The 22,999-nt window shown below is 36.6% G+C and overlaps 1 protein-coding gene across 1 annotated transcript in view; it reads left to right on the top strand.

Annotated features, from left to right (window-relative positions):
- The window catches only part of LOC135204249 (dipeptidyl peptidase 4-like), a gene marked incomplete in the record, with an annotated part of 468,438 nt that overhangs the window by 404,685 nt on the left and 40,754 nt on the right, over positions 1–22,999 (top strand). The window contains 1 exon segment of the mRNA XM_064234365.1: positions 22,312–22,364. Within this exon segment, the coding sequence (XP_064090435.1) occupies positions 22,312–22,364 (53 nt within the window).

Raw genomic sequence — 22,999 nt, 5'->3', positions numbered from 1 at the left:
ACCCACTGTCAACATATCATGTGAAACAGGTACTGGGCACGCCCTTATGGTCAATGGATGGTACCGTATTACTCCCGTCCTAATGGTGTTGTATGTTTGTGTGCGTATACATACATACATGCATACATATATGTATGTATGTATGAAGATTGACGTTGCTTTTCTTTAATAGTTTAAGCGACGATGCAACGGATTTACTACCCTACAAAAATTCACCTTCTGCTTTAATCATTTATTTATATTTTTACCTATTTAATCATCAGCTTACAGATTAATCCTAATCCTTTTCCATGTCTTTTCTATCCCAATAGCTGATCTCTTCTTTCAAACGAACACCATAATATATTCTTTGGAAGCTTGAATTTCAAGTCAGTGGCCCCTTTGGTGGGCTTGTTCCTTTATGAATAAGGGTTCATAATAATAATAATAATAAAGTCGAAGATACAGCAACAAAATACCCAAGACATCAAGAAATATGATAACAAAAAAAGGCCCGACTCTTGTTGCAACAGACAAATGCTTTTGCACGATTCGCCCGTTTGAAGTCCCCCTATAAACATCTCTTTATCACCGCCTTTCGCACAGAGGAGCCAATTCGGGGGAATTGCACATTCTGGCCCCCCTACCGCCTTTTTTTCCCTCCCCCCCCTTTTTTTTTATCAGCCCTGACGAAGAAGAATTGACGACAACGCAAATAAAAGAAGTGACTCTTGGGGTAACTCTTGGGATTTGCAAAAAAGCGGATGGGTATTTTGCTGGCTTATCAGTCACGCATAACGGAGCTGTCGAAAGTATGCATGAAGAGGAGGAGCAGGAGCAGGAGCAGTAGGAGAAGACGAAGTTGGAGAAGGAAAAACAAGAAGAAGTAGTAGAAGCTTTGAGTATGTCTCAGACTCTCCCAGGATTAGCAAGACATTTATTCATTATTATGAGGTCACAAAACCCCGGCCCCGCCCCCCCCCCCCCCACCCCCCCCCCCCCCCCCCCTCCGCCCCCTCTTTCTCTGCAGATGGCTTTCATTGAATCGTTCGTCTACTGCGCATGCGCGGGCAGCTACGTCTGCGTTCTTTTATTTATTACTTATTATATTTTTATGTTATTTATTACATGACGCTCAAAAGCTTCATCAATACCATAATACAACCTCGAAAAATTCGTTCCATTTTGATGTCCTGTTTTGGTAAAATCGTCTCCATTGGATCCTTTCTTAGTTTCGTAGTCTTATCAAAAACTAATTTTCTAAACCTCATTACACCCACCCCCTTGCCAAGCCCTACACCCACCCCGCCACAAGAAGGGTTCAGGTTAACCCTATATTCCTTACATGGCCAAATATCCCTCTTCGACAGAAGAAAAAAAACCTGCTTATTTACTCAACTAAAACTGGGACTAACCATGCGACCGGTGAGACCTAATTTGCATGACTCAGGGCTTGCCTACCTTGGTAAATAGAGTCAGCAGACACAAAGGCTCGTTACTGTACGCTGCACATGTCTGCTAGAATTCGAAACGCCAGCCGTGGCAATTCGCCCATTTAAAACCTGCATAAAACGATTCCCTCATATTAATTTGACTTTCTACGGGATCTAGAACCGATTGTTTTCTCACGGGCCGTTAAATGATCATGATAATGTTTACATATTTTGGTTTATGGAGGGTTTTTAGAATAGTTTGCTTGTTATTGATTAGGGGCTGATTAGACAGCTGATGTGACGTCACCTTTATGTGTATGCTGCATTGAGTTACCGTCCGTCTGGTGGTGGGTGGTTCAGTCGACGGAAATATGGCAGTTGGGCAGGGTGTGTGTGTGTCGCCGCTCCTCTTGACGTTTTCGTAAATATTTGACGAATGAAGATGTCTCTCTCTCTCTCTCTCTCTCTCTCTCTCTCTCTCTCTCTCTCTCTCATATATATGTTCAAACCTTTCTTTGCTTTTCCTAGATACACAAGCATATAATACATGACTTTAGGCATATACATACATTTAAGCAATCTTAGCAATCTTGTATACATACGTTACATGCATACTACATGATTTTAAGTATGTAAATATATAACATTACCTGAAACATATAATATATGAGACTAATTGCATTAAACAAATTTCGGACACACTCTATTTTGGGCTCAGGTCACAGCGGCCTTGCCTCTCTCTCTCTCTCTCTCTCTCTCTCTCTCTCTCTCTCTCTCTCTCTCTCTCTCTCTCTCTCTCATATATATGATCAAACCTTTCTTTGCTTTTCCTAGACACACAAGCATATAATACATGACTTCAGGCATATACATACATTTAAGCAATCTTGTATACATACGTACATGCACAGTACATGATTTTAAGTATATAAATATATACATACATGAAACATATACGTATATGAGCCAATTGCATTAAACAAATTCGGACACAACTCTATTTTGGGCTCAGGGTCACCGGGGCCTTGCCTCTCTCTCTCTCTCTCTCTCTCTCTCTCTCTCTCTCTCTCTCTCTCTCTACACACACACTCACACACACACTTCCCTGTGTCCACATTGGTAACTGAGGAAGACGAGTAAACAGGCAATGTTCATAGTCCATCTAAAAAGGTATTTTCCTCTCTCTCTCTCTCTCTCTCTCTCTCTCTCTCTCTCTCTCTTTATGTCCTGGTCCTTTTCAAAAGTTCCCCCTTTTTCTCTCATGATTTTATATCTCCTTCCATCACCCTCGGCCTCTCACACATACGCTTCAGAGAGAGAGAGAGAGAGAGAGAGAGAGAGAGGCGGGCGGGGGAGGGGGGGAGTTAAATCGACTGGTCTCTCTTTGCCAGTACACTCAAGTCCAGGTGACGGCTGCAGTTTTCTGATGATATTTATTTTTTTAAGGCCATTACGTCCCACTTCACGGCCGTCATAAAGGCCAGATGACGGTTGCTGAGAGAGGCATTATTATTTTATTATTATTATTATTATTATTATTATTATTATTATTATTATTATTATGAAATTCACGGTCTCGTGAAGAACAAATTGTTAAAAAATCCACAATTACATATAATTTTATATATAATTGTGATTTTTTAACAACATTATTATTATTATTATTGCTGGAAAATTAATATTAATCTTTATTCTTATTATTTTTTATTATTTTAGTAGCGAAAAACTCTCTATCGCGAGAGTATATATAATGTTGTAAAGGTTCCACAATAATACAAATTGTTAAGAGTCCGTGTATAATTTTTAAGACTTTACAGAAAGCTTTCGAACCCTTCCCTGGGTTCATCTTCAGTCCAAATGAACAATAAGTTACAATTTAAATTAAAAATTTGATTTTTAAATTTAAAATCAAGAGTCGTTGAAGATCGTTGACAACGGCCGTTAGCTCGTTAATGGGCCAGGTGAAGAAAGAGGGCAGCTAACTCCAACTAGGTGATATCCTCTCCCCTATCAATCCTTCTGGCTGCAATTCTGTTGGATCTCCGCAGAGGTTGTTGCAACGTTGCAGGTAGTCCTTTATCCGAGGGCGTAGATTGGGCACCGTAACCAGACTTTCCTGGGGCAGCGGTTGTCTGGACTCCGTACATGTTGTAACTTACTGTTCATTTGGACTGAAGATGAACCCAGGGAAGGGTTCGAAAGCTTTCAGTAAAGTCTTAAAAATTATACACGGACTCTTAATTTGTATTATTGTGGGCCCTTTACAACATTATTATTATTATTTTATTTTTTTTTTTTTTTCTCTATCACAGTCCTCCAATTCGACTGGGTGGTATTTATAGTGTGGGGTTCCGGGTTGCATCCTGCCTCCTTAGGAGTCCATCACTTTTCTCACTATGTGTGCCGTTTCTAGGATCACACTCTCCTGCATGAGTCCTGGAGCTACTTCAGCCTCTAGTTTTTCGAGATTCCTTTTCAGGGATCTTGGGGTCGTGCCTAGTGCTCCTATGATTATGGGTACGATTTCCACTGGCATATCCCATATCCTTCTTATTTCTATTTTCAGATCTTGATACTTATCCATTTTTTCCCTCTCTTTCTCTTCAACTCTGGTGTCCCATGGTATTGCGACATCAATGAGTGATACTTTCTTCTTGACTTTGTCAATCAACGTCACGTCTGGTCTGTTTGCACGTATCACCCTATCCGTTCTGATACCATAGTCCCAGAGATCTTTGCGTGATCGTTTTCTATCACTCCCTCCGGTTGGTGCTCGTACCACCTTATTACTGCAAGGTAGCTGATTTTTCTTGCACAGGCTCCAGTGGAGGGCTTTTGCCACTGAATCATGCCTCTTTTTGTACTGGTTCTGTGCAAGTGCCGGGCATTCGCTTGCTATGTGGTTTATGGTTCCATTTTTCGTATTGCACTTCCTACATATGGGAGAGATTTTATTTTCGTCTATCGTTCTTTGAACATATCTGGTTCTTAGGGCCTGATCTTGTGCCGCTGTTATCATTCCTTCAGTTTCCTTCTTTAGCTCTCCCCTCTGTAGCCATTGCCATCGCGTCAATCGCTGGCTAGTTCTTTAGTCTGTCTCATGTATTGTCCGTGCATTGGTTTGTTGTGCCAGTCCTCTGTTCTTGTCTGGTCATTCTCCTGTCTCTGTATATTTCTGGGTCTTCGTCTACTTTTATTATGTCCTTCTTCCCATGCACTCTTTAGCCACTCGTCTTCACTGGTTTTCAGATATTGCCCCAGTGCTCTGTTTTCGATGTTGACGCAGTCCTCTATACTTAGTAGTCCTCTCCCTCCTTCCTTTCGTGTTATGTATAGTCTGTCCGTATTTGCTCTTGGGTGTAGTGCTTTGTGTATTGTCATATGTTTCCTGGTTTTCTGATCTATGCTGCGGAGTTCTGCCTTCGTCCATTCCAATATTCCTGCGCTGTATCTGATTATTGGCAACTGCCCATGTGTTTATGGCTTTTATCATATTTCGGCGTTGAGTTTTGACTTGAGTATCGCCTTGAGTCTCTGCATATATTCTTTTCTGATCGTGTCCTTCATCTCTTGGTGTTTTATATCCCCCCCTTCCATTATCCCCAGGTATTTGTATCCTGTCTCATCTATGTGTTTGAAGTTGCTCCCATCTGGTAGCTTTATCCCTTCAGTTCTCGTTACTTTGCCTTTTTGTATGTTGACTAAGGCGCATTTTTCTATTCCAAACTCCATCCTGATGTCCCCAGATACAATCCTTACAGTCTGGATTATCTATTTCCTTGATGCTCTTACCATACAGCTTGATGTCGTCCATGAACATCAGATGGTTGATTCTGTTGCCTCTTTTCTTGAGTTGGTACCCGGCATCCATCTTATTATTATTATTATTATTATTATTATTATTATTATTATTATTATTATTATTATTATTATTTGTTCATTCAAGTCGCATTTTCCACAAGTGCTATACAATTCCTAAGTGCGATTTCAACACTTTTCAAGAGAAAATCTCTCTATTCAAGTTTCATTTTCCGCAAGTTCTAATTTCTAAGTGCGATTTCACAATAGCTTCTCGAGAAGGAATCTCTTTGTACAAGTTGCATTTTCTTTGGAAACTGCAAAAAGGTGTCCCGGTCCACTAGTGAGGAAATGGACCCCTGGGTGTTCCAAAAGTTAGTTAAAGGGACCAGCGGACACAAAGAACCACTCAAGGTTCTCCACAGTTGATCTCCTTCCCATCTCGATAATGTCTTACGTTTTGTTTTGTTTTGTTTTCTGTACTCATATTACCACGTTATTATTATTGTTATTATTATTATTATTATCATTTTGGTCTCATTTCTAATTCACGTCTTATTGTTAATATCATTTCTTTTTCTGACTTCTAATTTCATTGTTATTAATTTTTATTTTGGTCTCATTTCTAATACACCTCTTATTGTTAATATTTCTTTTTCTGAATTCTAAATTTTTATTATTATATTATTATTATTATTATTATCTATTATTATCATTATTATTATTATTATTATTATTATTATTATTATTATTTTGGTTTCATTTCTAATTCACCTTTTATTGTTGATATTATTTCTGTTGCTGACTTAAATTAATCTCATTATTATTATTATTATTATTATTATTATTATTATTATTATTATTATTATTATTATTATTATTATTATTATTATTTTGGTTTCATTTGATTTCTAATTCACCTATTATTGTTAATATTATTTCTGTTGCTGAACTTAAATTAATCTCATTATTATTATTATTATTATTATTATTATTATTATTATTATTATTATTATTTTTTATCCATCTACGTAGAATTCTATTATCCAATCTTTCCCTTATTTCTAAGCCTTTCATCATCAACACTGTCTCCAAATTTTTAATACTAATTAAGTTTCCGATTATGTTACGACCCATCAGATTATACACGTGAGCAGAATGTCAGTCTAGCATAAGAATTAGAGCCTGAATTACATTTATCATAAATCATACGGATGTATGAATAGGGTCACTGATTATTTACTAAGTTTTACTGGTTAGATCCTGAGTTATATAATATATATATATATATATATACATATTGTATATATATAGATACTATATTATATTATATATTATACCATATATATATTATATACATATTTATATCATATCATATATATAAATATTATATATATTAATTATTATATTATAGAATAAATATATGTATATTATATATAGAAATCAAACATCGACAACAGGTTAAAAATGCCATCCTGTTTCATCCATGACTGATAAATGTCACAGGACAAAAGCTGCCTCTTTTTTTTTTATTTTTTAACGCTTCGTAAAACTACTTTCATTTCGTGACTCAGAACTGTCAACATTGAAATGACAGTGTGTGATATCGGTACTTGGAAAAGGCCAGGATGAAAAATTCCATTGATGTATTAAAACGATTTTGTCAACATCCGTTGATGCAGCTTTTGTCACGTCTAGAACTGAATGGGTTATACTTATTTGTAGACATATCCTCTCTCTCTCTCTCTCTCTCTCTCTCTCTCTCTCTCTCTCTCTCTCTCTCTCTCAAAAAATATCTTAAAAGACCAGCAACGCTATTTGTTATTTCCTCTACTTTTCAGGGACGTCGCTCTCTCTCTCTCTCTCTCTCTCCAGCAACGCTATTTGTTATATATATATATATATATTATATATATATATATATATATATATATATATATACTATATATATAATCCTGATAGGGTAGATTCATTTGTATTATACTCTTTGGCTAATGCAGCTACAAGATCATCATTCTCTCTCTTCTCTCTCTCTCTCTCTCTCTCACTCTCTCTCTCTCTCTCTCTCTCTCTGGTAGAGCCAGGCACCACCGGCAGACAATCAACCTATTGTCCATCATCTTTCCGTTCCTCTTCTTCCCCAATTACCTCATCTTTTCCAGCCCCTCTTTCGCCTCATATCCTTTCCAGGAGGTGACCTATGGACTTACGGACCACTTGTTCCTTTCCAGCCATTTGTCTGGAATGAGAGAGGCTCCCGATGAATAGAGAAATGCTATTAACCTCTTCCCAGGAGCCTTACTGCCGCTAGTGGGGTCTGGAAGCCTGGAACGGCCTTCCATGAGTAGCAGGAAAGGGTCTCAAACTATTAAGGTTTTTTCTGCGTATCGGAGTCCTGTTTTTTTTTTTTTTTCATCAGGTCCTCCTCCTCCTCCTCCTCCTCCTCCTCCTCCTCCTCCTCCTCCTCCTCCTCCATGCTCATGATTATGGCTTCCTGGATCGACTACTGGAATGGCTCTCAAGTTATTGTAATTTTATTATGTTCCTGGAAATCCTATATCTTGTTCGTGTGCTCCTTTTTTTATCTTACTCTCTCATCTCTTCTTCCTCCTGCTTCTTCTTGTTCTTCTTCTTCTTCTTCTTCTTCTTGCTCTTCTTCTTCTTCTTCACGAGTATTTCTTCTTGGATCGACTACTTGAATGGCTCTCAAACCATAATAATTTATTATGCTCCTGGAAACCCTGTATTTTTTCATGTACTCCTTTCTGTCTTACTGTCTCGTCTCTTTCTTCTTCTTCTTCTTCTTCTTCTTCTTCTTCTTCTTCTTGCTTCTTCTTCTCTGCCTTTTAGCCTGATTTTGCATTGCAATTTCAGCCTTTTAGCCTGAGATTTAATGGTAATGCATTTTAAACCTTATTTTTGTATGTAATCTCTGCCTTTCAGTCTGATGTTTATATATATATATATATATATATAATATATATATATATATATATATATATATATATATATATATATATATATATATCTGAGTTTTAACCTTATTTATTATTAGGATATCTGTCTTCTAACCCGGTTTTTTTTATTATAATCTCTGACTTCCAACGTTATAGAGGTGTATAATTCCTGAGAATAGAGTAAAAAATGATTCGAAAAAAGAAAAGGCAGAATGCATTTTTAAGCACCTCAGTAGCCAATAGGTAACTATTACTCGCTCAAACTATAACGAAAAACATGGTGGCTTCGTCGACTTCAAAATGACACACATTCCACCCTGTCCCCCCCCCCCTCCTTTTCTTTCCCCTCCTTCCTCCCCGCCCCTACCCCCAAGGATCCTGCCTTTTAAGAAACTGCTAAAGAAGAAGAAGAGAAACGCACTTTTCCCCCTTTGAAGACGCGACTTTGTAAAAGCGAGAGAGAGAGAGAGAGAGAGAGAGATCTGGTCCCTTCCTTTTGGAGAAGTGTGTTTGTGAAAGCCCAGAAACAAAGATTCTCCCCTTTGCCTAGCTTCCATTTTAGCTCTCCATAGTTGTTTTGTTGCTTTTCATCCAACCCCCGCCCCTACACCCCGTGTTTGAAGACGGTTGATAAATATTGGCTTCGGACGTTAAAGGGAATTCGTGATTATGTCGTCTTTGAAACCTCTTTCCAAGTTTTCACATTTTTGGACATTTAAGTTTTTCTCACTTTTTTTTGAGGTTTTGGTTTTGTTTTAGTTATTATTATTATTATTATTATTATTATTATTATTATTATTATTATTATTATTATTATTATTATTATTATTATTATTGGAGAAACAGATGAACCACAGTTATGGTAAAAATATATTAAAAATAAATTTTTTTATATATATTGTACCCATCCATAATTGGATGTTTCTCCTTTTTAAAACTCATGCTAAATATGAGTATTTATAATAATAATAATAATAATAATATTATTATTATTATTATTATTATTATTATTATTATTATTATTATTATTATTATTATTATTATTATGAAAATAATTCTTACGTTAGAGACCGTAAGGAACAAGAAGTATAATAAAAAGCTGCAATGTGTATAACACTTGTTTCCTTAGATTGACAGAGAGAGAGAGAGAGAGAGAGAGAGAGAGAGGAGAGAGATAGAGAGAGAGAGACGAGAGGAGAGAGGAGAGAGAGAGAGAGAGCCACTTTTGGCAATACACATTAACTTCAACCGAACGATTACTGCAGGAAAAAAAATAATGCGGAAGTTTATTGCTAATTCGTCAGTCGAAGCATTTGCACAAATCTCACATAAACACGAAGTGAGCCAGAATCATCACATCGGCCGATAATGGCAGCGACACACAAGTACGTCTTCTTTTAGCTTCTCTGCTTCTTTTAGCAACTTGGCAACGAATCGAGCGCCATCTGGCTAGTGTTTAGACGGTCGAATACCCTCTCCACCATGTTCCGTCTCGCGTGACGCTTCAACGAAAGCGCGTGATTTCCGTTTTGCAACAACTGTGTAGAATATTATCGACTGCTTGACGTTCACGTCCGTCTGCATGATGCCAGAGGTTGCCAGAAAGTATTGATGTCGTGATTTCGGGTTCTAAGTTTAAGAATGAATTTCAATTCGAGGGAATTTAATTATTGACAACTGCTTTTTGTTCAGGGACCGAATAGTGCTCGAACTTTTAATCATTTAACCTGACAATTAACATCATCATGAATTGTTCAAATGCTTCTTGCTACTTCCAACATAACTCAGTCGTTAGTGAAGAAGTTCCCAAGAATAATTTGTTCAGTGTTTTTTACATATATAAAAAATTTTCTGGCAAAAAAAAAAGACGGAATTGCTATTTTCAATTTTTCCAATTTTACTTAGACTAACATTTCGAATTATTGTCTTTTGGATCAAAGATTAATCTAATATATATATATATATATATAAATATATATATATATATAATATATATATGTGTGTGTGTGTGTGTGTGTGTGTGTGTGTGTATTTATGTATGCTAGTGTCCCATCTATAAAAATCTGAAACATCCCATGATATTGCTTTGAATTCCCGTAGAAAAAGAGAACGTGTATCACATGGATATGATCAGTTGACAGTGGTTCATACGAACTTCCTCAATTCAAATGCAGTTCAAATCCTTACGAAATAAAGAAACAATATAATCCACGATGTTGACGATGCTCCAGTGACTGAATTTTCTCGTGCGATAACTAAAGTCTATTCGGGACTGTTTTTCGTGACAAATCGAGTGTTCCTAACACCACAGCTCTCCTCCCAACTCAGCCAGTCAGTAAGTAATTTTGGACACAGGAATAGCGAGGGAGTTTTGTCTCTGATCGTTCTCAATCAGTGTCGTATCAATCTTAACTTTCAAATTGGCGTGAAGCTTGAGGATGTAAAGGAAATGGTTGGAAATTGTCGCTGTTCAGAAGCGATGGTGTGTCTGTTACGTGATAGCTAGGAGAGTAGGATGTTATGAAATGTTAGCAGTTTTTTTTTTTATTGTGTTAAATAATCTTGTGATCATCTTTTTGTAGTTTGCTTCCCCTGAAGTCTATTAATTATCTGGTGATTCATTTTTCTCCTCAAGTCTGTTCTTTACTCAAGCTGTTTAATTATATTTTGATAGTTTTCTCTCCAAGTCTGTTTTAGAATCGAAAATTACATTTGTATCTTCCCTCCAATAGAGAGAGAGAGAGAGAGAGAGAGAGAGAGAGATTTTTAACCTGCCTTTACACCCATGATTCGATATAACTTTGAGGAACACAGAGAATTCCCTTAACAAGGAACAGATTAGGATAAGCAACTGCTTACTCATAAAAGATAATATTCACCTGTCATCTTCTCTTCCTGTAATTGATCAGCAATCCTTCTCAATACCCGCGATTATAAAGAGATCTAAGCTAAACAGAGACAAGGTTACAGGAGCGAAGAACGAGAGGTAAAACGAGAGAGAGAGAGAGAGAGAGAGAGAGAGAGAATTTGGTGAAATCTGAGGCACCTACTTCAGGCAGCCATCATCAGTCGCCAGATGCTATCTTGAGCAAACATTGACACAAAGCAGGCGATTCCTCGAAAGTGAGAGGTACCTCTCACTTCTGTTTATTCTCGTTTGCTGTCATTACTCCTCCGTTCAGGTCCGGATTGACTCATTCTTAAGGCTGTCTTCACTCATACTCATCCATTTAGGCATTAATACTCACCCACCTTTCGCCTCCATTGAAAGGTCCTATCCCCATCTATACCAGTGCATCTATCTTCAAACTCATTCAGACTCCTTTTAATCAACAACTCCACCTCTGGAGGCCACTCCCCTTCCTAAATACCACTTCCTGCCCCCCTTCCCTTCACATATCCACCCATTCACGTTGCTGTCCCCACCCATTCATATTCCCATTGCAATATTTTCTACCTATTCCAATCAGTCTTCCATAACTTCTTGCTATATGTGCAGAACCTCGCCCATATGGTTACCCAGCCATTCGAGAGAGAGAGAGAGAGAGAGAGAGAGAGAGAGAGAGAGAGAGAGAGAGGAATGGTTAGGATGAGCTGGTACTGGAATGAGAAGGATTCTTCAAACTGAAGGGTCTCTGGTATCCTATTTTGCTCTCGTATCCTATTGGCGAAAGGTGATGCTTGTTTATCCAGCAGTTTCTTTTTAAAAAATCATTTATCAATTGTAGTAAATTATAAGAGAAATTTACCGTTTAAATTTAGTAAATTATGAGGTAAATTCTCGCTTTAAATTTAGTAAATTATGAGGTAAATTCGCTCTTTAAATTTAGGAAATTCTGAAAGAAATTTTGCGGTTTGAATTGAGTTAATTATTAGAGTAATTTGCTGTTTAAAATTGCCAGATTATGAGAGAAATTTGTGGTTTAGATATAATAAATTATGAGGGAAATTCGCGGGTTTACATTTACTAGTTTATGAGAGAAATTTGCTTTTTAAAGTTAGCATATTATGAGAGAAATTTGTGGTATAAATATATAGTGAATTATGAGTGTTTTTTTCCCGACCTTTTTTTTCGCTGACAAATTAAAGCATCAACCGTGAATGTCTCGAATCACCAGTTTCCTCACTAAGTCAGAAGTTTCCACATAACTCATAACATTTTTTTTCTTATCCATGAGAGAACAGGCACTGTTTACGTACGAAGTTGACAGTGTTGTTAATCTGCCTTTTGAATCTATTCCCAAGAAGTTGTGTACATATACTTTTTTGACGTAAAATAAACGGTTTGAGAATCCGCTGTTTCAGGAAGACTGAGAAAACCAACTGTGAAGTCATTTGCGTATTGTTTATTCAGGAGTTATGACTGCAGAGTAAATGGTCTGAAAGTGCAGTACTTCGGAGATATAAAATGCTATAAATCCTCAAGAGTTTGGGCGCATAAGTAGCTAGAATGTTACCTAACCACACATAACCACCCATATATATATATATATATATATATATATATATATATATATATATATATATATGTATAAAGACATAATCCACGAAGGAAAAAGAAACAATGTACTTCTGTTAAGGAAAAGGACAAGAAGTCAAAAGGCCTTGCTATAAATTCATCACGTTCCATATTTTCGTGATTCAGTTATACATAGAGTTTATTTATATAGGGGTCAAGGTTACTGTTGACTCTTGTGAAGAGTAAAACCCTAATTAAAGATTCGCTATTTTTATTATTATTATTATTATTATTATTATTATTATTATTATTATTATTATTATTAATTGGAGAAACAAATCCACAGATATAAATAAAGTACATATATTTAAATTTAAAATTCCAAGGATAGAACAGATTCCAGAAAGCTGTCCTTGGAGTTTTAAATTTGAATATACGTACATTTACATATCTGTGGATTTGTTTTTCCATTTGAAGACTCGTGCTACTATGAGGATTTTTTAATTATTGTTATTATTCTGAAGGCGACCCTGTTTATATGGAACGAACCCACCACAGGGGCCATTGACTTGAAATTCTACCTTCCAAAGAATTTAATGGGGTTCACTATGAAGAAGTAAGAGGTGGTAAAGGGAAAATACAGAAAGAAGAGATTTAGCTTATTGAAAAAAAAGAAAAGAAAATTACTAAATTGATAAAGAAAAAATTGTATTGAACTAACCACCCAGAGTCAGTTCTAATCAGCAATGAGCCTTGATCCCAGAACCCATAAAAGATTTAATAACGAAAATATCTAATGATTGCGCAAAGCCCCTTTCTATTGACTCCCGGAAATGGCTATCAGGGAGATTCGAGTCATGTTTGGGCCGGAGCCGTTGAATCCCAAATGAGATTTCTGGCGTCGCCTTATTATGGCAACGGAGGGGATCAGGGGCCATATTCCGATGGTCGTTTCTAAATGCCTATTTTGGTTTCGCGGGTTTCAGTAACTGGTGCGGTTTGGTGCTAGAATCTGGCGGTTTAAATTTCGTGCGGTGTAAAAAAAAAAAAAAAAAAAAACGAGTATGGGGTAAATGATCGGGGCGGGTGGTAGCGACCCGCTTGTGCTCTCTCTCTCTCTCTCTCTCTCTCTCCTCTCTCTCTCTCTCTGTGATATACATGTAAACAGCAACTATAATGATGATATACAGCAAAATAAGCAAGTAGACGACAAATGAGCAATGATAGATAAATCTCTCTCTCTCTCTCTCTCTCTCTCTCTCTCTCTCTCTCTCATGCATGCACGTGACAAAGTGCAAGCCTTATATACCCTCGAATCGCCAGTAGCTTTAATCCGTTTGTAATTACACCAATTGGGCCTTTCTTTTGTACTAAATCTGACTTTACCAGTCAGTCGTTTTTCACGGAATTAACCCTAACCCCCACCACCACCACCCAGCCACTGGAGTAATTCTGGGGTCATCACCCCCCACACCCCCTCTTCACGCTCTTCCCATCCCCACAACCCACAAACGCCCTGTGTAACGGATAATCACCTACGCTCCTAGAAACGTACATACGTACGTATATACGATCACATACACAGTGGGTTTGTATTACTCGTTTTTGTCATCACATTTTTTTTTTCTTTTTATTATTATTAATTTATTACTTTTTTTTAGTCGCGGCTTCTGCTTTGACCTTGTTTATGTCCAGAGAGACAATTCTATTGAATCGTGGGTATTTTTTCCCGCCCTCCCCCCTCACCCCCCTCCACCTTCCCCCTCTTCAATATTCTCTTTAGGCGTGAAGGTTATGATCGAAACGATCATAACAAAGTGAATTCTTCGACCCAGGTCTGTTGTCCAGGAACTTTTTTTTGTTTTTTTTTGTTTTTTATTGGCTGTGTTTTTTTTATTTAGAAGCGTAAACGTCTATCGATTCATAGCTTTCCTGCTAGCTCGCACTCACTCTCTCTCTCTCTCTCTCTCCTCTCTCTCTCTATATATATATATATATATATATATATATATATATATATATATATACATATACATATACATATATATATATCGAGCTACAATGTCCGTTAATATCTAATTCGCTCTACCTCGGAATTAATATATTTTCATATATGCTTAACCGAAGGGAATTTTTTCTCGATAATAGACTTGCCTGGACCAGGGAGTGAACCCATGGATCCTTTCAAATCCAGGAACGTCAGTGAAGCTTTTACCTACTACACCACCGCCTCTCGCTCCCTGGTCCAGGCAAGTCTATTATCGAGAAAAAATTCCCCTTCGGTTAAGCATATATGAAAATATATTAATTCCGAGGCAGAGCGAATTAGATATTAAAGGACATTGTAGCTCGATATATGTATATGTATCACGGATATATTATATATAATATTATATATATATATATATATATATTTATATATAATAGATATATATATATAACGTTCTAATATATGGCGGTTACTAGTAACTCGAAAAATAGAAGTGTTGTAGGAGGAAGTACATCCCAGGTGGTCCTTAAAATACATTTATTGCAACGTTTCAAAACACAATGGTTTCATTTTCAAACTGTAAAGACATAAAACAATTAAATTAACTTTAAAAGCGCTAAATTACAAATATAAGACAATACATTATAAACGACAAGATAAAAAAATAAAAAAATAAAAAACTAGTTGTAGCAGAACCAACCATCAATAGAGAAAGGAAGGACTGAAGTCAGTAGGAACAAACCATATATGACAAAAGGCAACAGCTTACGTAAGGTAAAGAGTTGTTGAGGAAGACTGCGTGTTCAATTGAGGAACAAACTGTTTAATAAACAAGGACTCCAAAATTGTCAGTAGTTTGCCATTCGGTGTCCGTCCCAATATTTCAAAATCTTTGTATTGTATATTCTGTTTGCATTGATGTTAAAAAATTCAGGATTAGCAAGTTTGTTACCAGTTCTATAGCTAACGCCCTTATGGCAATCAGTTCTGACCCTCAGTAACCTCTGTGTGGATCCCACGTAGGTCCCCAGATTACATCTAGGGCAATTAAATTTGTACACAACACACGAGGTCATCAAAGGGTAAAGTTTATCCTTGAATTTAAATAAACTACCTAAACTGAGTGGGTTTGTTGGAATGATATTAAATCTAATAGTTGGTATATAATCAAAGTATAAATCCAAGTGTGACGCTGAAAGGTTTCTTGATTTTATTAATAGGGCACACCCAAATATAAAATTTACTATGGAGTGCGTAAGTGATAATAAAGTACCATTCTTAGATGTTTTAGTCTTACGACAATATGATTATTTTTACACTTCAGTTTACAGGAGGAGAACTTTTACAGGACTAGGTTAAAATTTTTATAGTCACTGTTTTTATGGTTTTAAATTAAACTCTTTATCCACATTACTTCATCGTGTCTTCTCACTGACATCTAGTTGGGTATTTTTTCACGAATAAATAAACTTTTTACGTCAATATTTTACTAACAATTATTTTCCCACTACACTTTTTCACAGGTATGTTTTTAAACTTCTTAATAACGTTTTTATTCCAAAAGTCTCCTCACCTACTGTGCCTAAGCTTCCATTTTATGCAAAAGTACTTTTAATCCATGAAAAAAATTTCTACGATGCACTAAGAAAACTCATATTTGATTATATACCAGCTATACCAACAAACCCACTCAGTTTAGATAGTTTGTTTAAATTCAAGGATAAACTTGACTCTTTGATGACCTCGTGTGTTGTGTACAAGTTTAATTGCCCTAGATGTAATCTGGGACTACGTGGGATCCACACAGAGGTTACTGAGGGTCAGAATTGATTGCCATAAGGGCGTTAGCTATAGAACTGGTAACAAACTTGCTAATCCTGAATTTTCTAACATCAGACAACACGCCAATAAATGCATACAGAATATACAATACAAAGATTTTGAAATATTGGGACGGGCACCGAATGGCAAATTACTGACAATTCTGGAGTCCTTGTTTATTAAACAGCTTGTTCCTCAATTAAACACGCAGTCTTGCTCGACAACTCTTTACCTTACGTAAGCTGTTGCCTTTTGTCATTTCTGGTTTGTTCCTACTGACTTCTGTCCTTCCTTTCTCTCTTGATGGTTGGTTCTGCTACAACTAGTTTTTTATTTTTTTTTTATCTTGTCGTTTATAATGTATTGTCTTGTATTTGTAATTTAGCGCTTTTAATGTTAATTTTATTGTTTTATGTCTTTACAGCTTGAAAATGAAACCATTGTGTTTTGAAACGTTGCAATAAATGTATTTTAAGGACCACCTGAGATGTACTTCCTCCTAGAACACTTATATATATATATATATATATATATATATATATATATATATATATATATATATATATATTGATATATATATATATATATATATAATATATATATATATATATATATATATAACATATATACATATATACTATGTATTATACATGTGTCTTCTTATTCATTTATTAATTTTTTAATCTATATAACTGGCATAACAATAGGTATTGTTATCGACATCCAGTGTCTTTTATCTAACATGGTCTACATGAAGGGAAATGGGTTGCCATGCCGTCGGCCTCCGACTTACGAACAAATACTAATAGTTCTTAGACCTTTGAGTCTCGTAAATCAATGGATCCGTTCGAAATCATCTTGCGTCGCAAACTATTGGGTCATTTGCGAAAATCCGCGTCAGAGATTTGGAAGCGTTCCTGTTGCGGTACAGAGAAAGGGAGCTTCGAACCTCCTAATGTCCGCCCATCGTAGTTCTTGGCCCTAGTGATTCCACTGTCTAATTTGTTTTCTTTCTGTTCTTCCCTTCTCCCTCCCGGTCCTAATGGGTACAATAATAGTTGTTCCCTTTTATCCGACCAGTCTTTCACGTCGGATTTTCTCCTCGCAAGATCCTGTCCTCATAAATTCTGGCGATCGAGGAGTCGTTGGTGAGCTTGTACGTCTGTGTTGTCTGTGTGGTTTTTTGTGTGGTTAAGGTGAGCTGTTTCTTTTTGTAAGAATGTACCAGCGTAGAGACTACGTTTATGTAAGCTCTACGTGGTTGTATGCAGTTAATGCATACATGTATGTATGTACGTGTGTACGTACACAAATAGAAGCCTCAGAAACTCCACCATCTGAGGACAATGGAAACCAACAGTGAACCTGATAGTGTATCTGGCGGAGCAGGCACACGAAACGTGATACTGGCCTGTAATGAGACCTAAACACAATAAAGTAACACCCCCCCCCCCCCCCCAACCACCCCCGCCCATCCCATCTCACAAAGGGCAGAGCCAGGTGTAAGATGCTAACAGTTGATGAACTTCGAGTACAGAGAAAAGACTCCTCACTGCAGATATTCAATTTTGACCCTTGAGAAGCGAACGATTGCCAGCCATTCTCAGGAATGCTTAGGCCTATCAACACCAATTCCAAAGCCTTCCACAGTATAGGCCTATCAGCAAGTATTCTGAAGCTTTTCCACAATAGGCCTATCAGTTGAGATTCTCGCGTGCTCCACAGTAGGCCTATCAAATAGCATTCCTGGTGCGTCGAGTTTTCAGGGAGTCCATCGTTTTTATGAGATTCTGGAAGGTTTTTGGAGTTTCTGAAATGTCTTCGATTGTTTTGTTCGAGTCGAAGATGTTCAAAGTCATTTCGAAAGAAATCCCTGGAATGGATGTTCCAGATAGTGCATGCCTCCAGTACCAGTTCCTGGAATGGGTTTAGACGTTCATGTCTTTCGCAAAACGTTCCAAACAGGCAAGCTTCAAATCCATGGAATAGGTTTACGCAGTCTTTCATGACCATCGAAAAACGTTCCAGATATTCGTGCCTTTTGTTGAAGTTCCTGGAGATTCCTGGAATGGGTTTACACTCACGCCTGTCGAAAAACGTTCGAGATAGGCGTGCCTTTAGTTGAAGTTCCTGGAGATTCCTGGAGTGGGTTTACACTCACGCCTGTCGAAAAACGTTCGAGATAGGCGTGCCTTTAGTTGAAGTTCCTGGAGATTCCTGGAGTGGGTTTACACTCACACCTGTCGAAAATCGTTCCAGATAGGCGTGCCTTTAGTTGAAGCTCATGGAAGTTCCTGGAATGGGCTAAGTCATCCATGCCCATCGAAAAAACGTTCCAGATAGGCATACTTAGTCGTACTCTAAGACCTAACTACCTGGACTTGATAAATCTTATAAGTAATATTTATCTTTATTCTATATTGCTCTACTTTTGGGAATATCAAAAAGTAATAAAACAGAGAGATAAAAGAAAGAGAAGATCTGTTGCCCGATTTAGACTTCTCTCAATAGAATTATACTCCGTCCCATTAGTGTTCCTACTATTAGGATTTATGACCGATAATGGAGAAAGAAATGGCATAAATTGGGATTCTCGTACGATGCCCTACCCGTAAAATGATTACTGGTTCTTCTTCTTCTTCTTCTTCTTCTTCTTCTTCTTCTTTGCGTGCGAATATGACCATCGTGAAACTAAGATTCTCTCCCCTTTACAATCTATCTTCTGCCCCCTCTTCATACTTCAGACTTTAGAGGCCTTTCTTCACTAATTATTCAACACACCCCGCCCCCCCCCACCCTCTGACGAAATGAATTACATATGTTAGTAAGAAAATCCTACTGTTTTTTTTTTTCTCCAACAGAATACACTTTCTAGAAGAGTGGATCTCTCTCTCTCTCTCTCTCTCTCTCTCTCTCTCTCTCTCTCTCTCTCTCTCTCTTCTAACTTCAGTAATTCAGTTAGCTTTGTTGAACCGCATGACTTTCAAGCATAGTTTAAAGGTTCTATTATTTTGATGAGGGATTTAGGTGGTATTTTGCAGACATCTTCGTCTTTTCTTTCGTTTAATTATGTTCAAGACACTAAACTGGTATTTACGTGGACCATATGAATTCACGCGTATTTGATCCTGTTTTGTTTCTTGTCTCTGTCAAAAGGTTTGATTCGAAATATTTTAAAACGTTATTTATGCTTATTTAGGCTTCATTATAACTCGCGGCAACTCAGAACAACCGCTTTGGGTCTATTCCAGGTTCCTGAGAATTATTCCTCGTCCAACCACTTATTTCCGTCTTTATCAAATTCAAAACATAGTAGTCGCTTGTAATTTGAAATCATGGCAGCTAGGACCGATTTGTATATTGCATTGGAAGACTTCCAAATATATAAAACCTGCTTACGACTGTCACATTAACTAGAAGATCAAAGACAGTAAGAGATACGTCGGTTGACTCTCACTAAATATCACCCTAGTAACTTGAAACGACTTTGCCTAATGGTTTGGCTTCCATCAGTGGGAACAGATCGCGCGAGAGGATTTACGCTATACGTTTGTAGGTATCTTTTTGTCTGGCTTCCTTCTTCTTCTTCTTCTTCTTCTTCTTCTTCGTCTTTCGGTTTTCTTACTTCATTATCTGCTTGACGTGTGGGGTTTCTCGTATGTATGTGTATTTACTTTTGTTTACGATCATTCTTCTTCTCTGGGAAACTTTTTTTTTTATTACAAAAAAAAATCCTTTTACATTATTATATGAATGTACATATATTTATATTTATAAAATATAGCTGAAAACTAACAAAAGTTACTGAACCACCCAATATATACTGCAGATATATACATTACAGTAAATCATTCATATTCGTATCCAAGAAATTTTTACAAAATAAACCTGTACACTTTTTCTTCAATGTTTCAGTAATTATGTATTTTTGTGCCATCATTTTACCAATCAATTTTTCCTTCCATTTATAGGAATCTAACCTCACATCTCTGTTCGCCCACAATCTTGTGGTGTGATATCTCCTATTCTCTCCGTGCTTTCGTTTGTTCGTCTTCTGTTATGTTTCCGCATCTCTAGTAGCGTTTCTCCCACTTCCCTCGCTAACGAAATGCTTAAATAATGAAAAATAATTCCCCGTTCGATTCACGACACTTCTCGTGTACGTGAAGTTTCCCTACTTCACCCGACGGCTACAACTCGACGTCGAATCTGTCGTTTGCTTGTTGGCCTCGAAAGAGGAGTCCGTTGTCAGTCAGTATTAAAAAGAGAACTGACAATATGATAGACTCTTTGCGTTTTTGTTTTCGTCCGGTGACTAATTAGGATACTGGAAAAACGATCTAGTTTTTTTTTAATGCAGTTTTGGAGTGGTATTCAAGTTTGAAATTTATTTTAGCCTCTTTATTTTTTGGAGTGAATGAATTGTCAAAAATAGCAATGTAAATTCAAATCCAAGAGGTCATGATAATGGGATAAAGGTTTAATAGTAACATAGTAGCTTTAGTAATATTATATCTATGCAAATTACGTTAATTTCTTATTTTTGTGGTGCTATGAGCAATGGCAGTGTTGCAGATATTTTCTCTTGATAATAATAGCAGCTGAAATAGCAGTAATAGCATTGATAGCATTTTGCAAATTATGTTGCATATTTTCTGTCATACCAATGAAGACGTCTCCTCCCCTCCCCATCCAAACACCCCCCCCCCTCCCCTCCCCCCAAAAAAGGACCTGCATCAGATACGAGAAGCAATCTGTCGCCAATAGGAGATGTCAAAGGACATCTCCCAAAAGGATCCATCCTCTTCCATTCGATCCATCGATTCCTTCACTCCTTCGATTGGTGAGCGTTTTTTTTTACTCCTATGCAGCAAGAATGGTATCTGAAAGACACTTGGATGATGGCTTGGAAGAGAATGATGTATATGCATATATATATATATCTTTATATATATAATATATATATATATATATATATATATATATATAATATATATATCTTTATATATATTATAAAGACATATATATTATATTTATCATATATATTAGACAGAAATAATCAACACACAAGCTAGCATGAAACAGAAATCAATTTCTGACACATCAGGATCGAACCCAGGTCTTTCAGTTGAAGGGCAAGGCCGCTGCCAACTAAGCTACACCAGTCATTAAAGAAGTTGGAACCGAGAGAGAGAGAGAGAGAGAGAGCAGTTTAATCTCCTTGACCTGTCTAAAACCTGTCTAAAAACAACGAGTTATTTACATAAATATATATGTGATTGTTTATACTTCTGAGATAATTCGTGGTGTCGCAAAAATCCAAAGAAAACATTAGTTCAACTTTAGGAAGCAAATTCAGCTCCCTAAAAAAATCAACAGTTTCAACAGATAATTCAAAAGGGGGCCAGACTACCCAAAACAGTGGCTCCTCCCCCCTCTTTCCCCATCCCCCAGAAATTTATTTTACCCTCTATTCAGACCCACCCCAGATACCATCCATCACACAGCCATGAAAGACAATATAAGCAGGAGGGAGTGTGTCCTAAATTGTGATATAACCTTTTGACTACGTAAATCCTGGTTGGATCCTTTCCCATAATTTTATATTTTGCTCGTTCTGTTTGTGTGTGTGTGTGTGTGTTTATACAAAGAACTAAGGCCTTCTCTATATATATATATATATATATATATATAATATATATATATATATATATATATATATATATATGATATATTTATATATGTGTGTGTGTGTGTGTGTGTGTGTATATATATATATATACCTTATATATATATATATATATATATATCATATCTATATATCAGGTGCTTACTAATAAATTTAAATCTTTCACTCTCTCCTCTCTTTTGCAGTTATTCCGCTACTCCTTCAAGGCCAAATACCACGTCTTCGTCATCAAAACACAGTGAGTATAATCCTGTGGGGTTTTTTTCACATTTCTATATAATTCATTGTGAAACTTAGGAGTTTTGTTATGGTATATTTTTGTTTTGATCAGGAGTTTTGTGTGTGTGTGTGTGTGTGTGTGTGTGTGTGTGTGTGTGTTGTGTGTGTGTGAGGCAGGATGGATTACGAAAATCTACATGTGTTGTTTGTTTCTCTTAGGTTATAAGTAATCATATAAGTATGCACTTGCATATATATATATAATATGTAATGTATATATACATTTTGTGAATGTAGAAATATTTGTTTTTTGTTAACGTGGCCTTTTGTATTATACACGATTCTACTTTGCATTTGCGCGCATATAAACAAATGCATCGTGCACAGAGCATAATCACGCTTATCCATCTGGATCAACAAAAACAAAGGTTGCCGCAACATATTTTTTTTCCTTGCTGTGTCCAACATTGTCAGACACAATGTACGTGAAACGTTGGTGATTTTATGCGGGAAGAGAGGACTCACTAAAAAGGTAATAAAATTGTTTTATAAAAGAGATGAGATGGAATTAGACAAATGATAATAGTTGAAAGTTTCCAAAATTCTCATGAACGGAGGAAGTGGAAAATGAAAATGAAATTTAAACGAAATTTG

This window comes from Macrobrachium nipponense, chromosome 44, assembly GCF_015104395.2.
Source record: "Macrobrachium nipponense isolate FS-2020 chromosome 44, ASM1510439v2, whole genome shotgun sequence".
Lineage (NCBI taxonomy): Eukaryota > Metazoa > Arthropoda > Malacostraca > Decapoda > Palaemonidae > Macrobrachium > Macrobrachium nipponense.
This window is presented reverse-complemented; position numbering and strand designations above follow the sequence as displayed.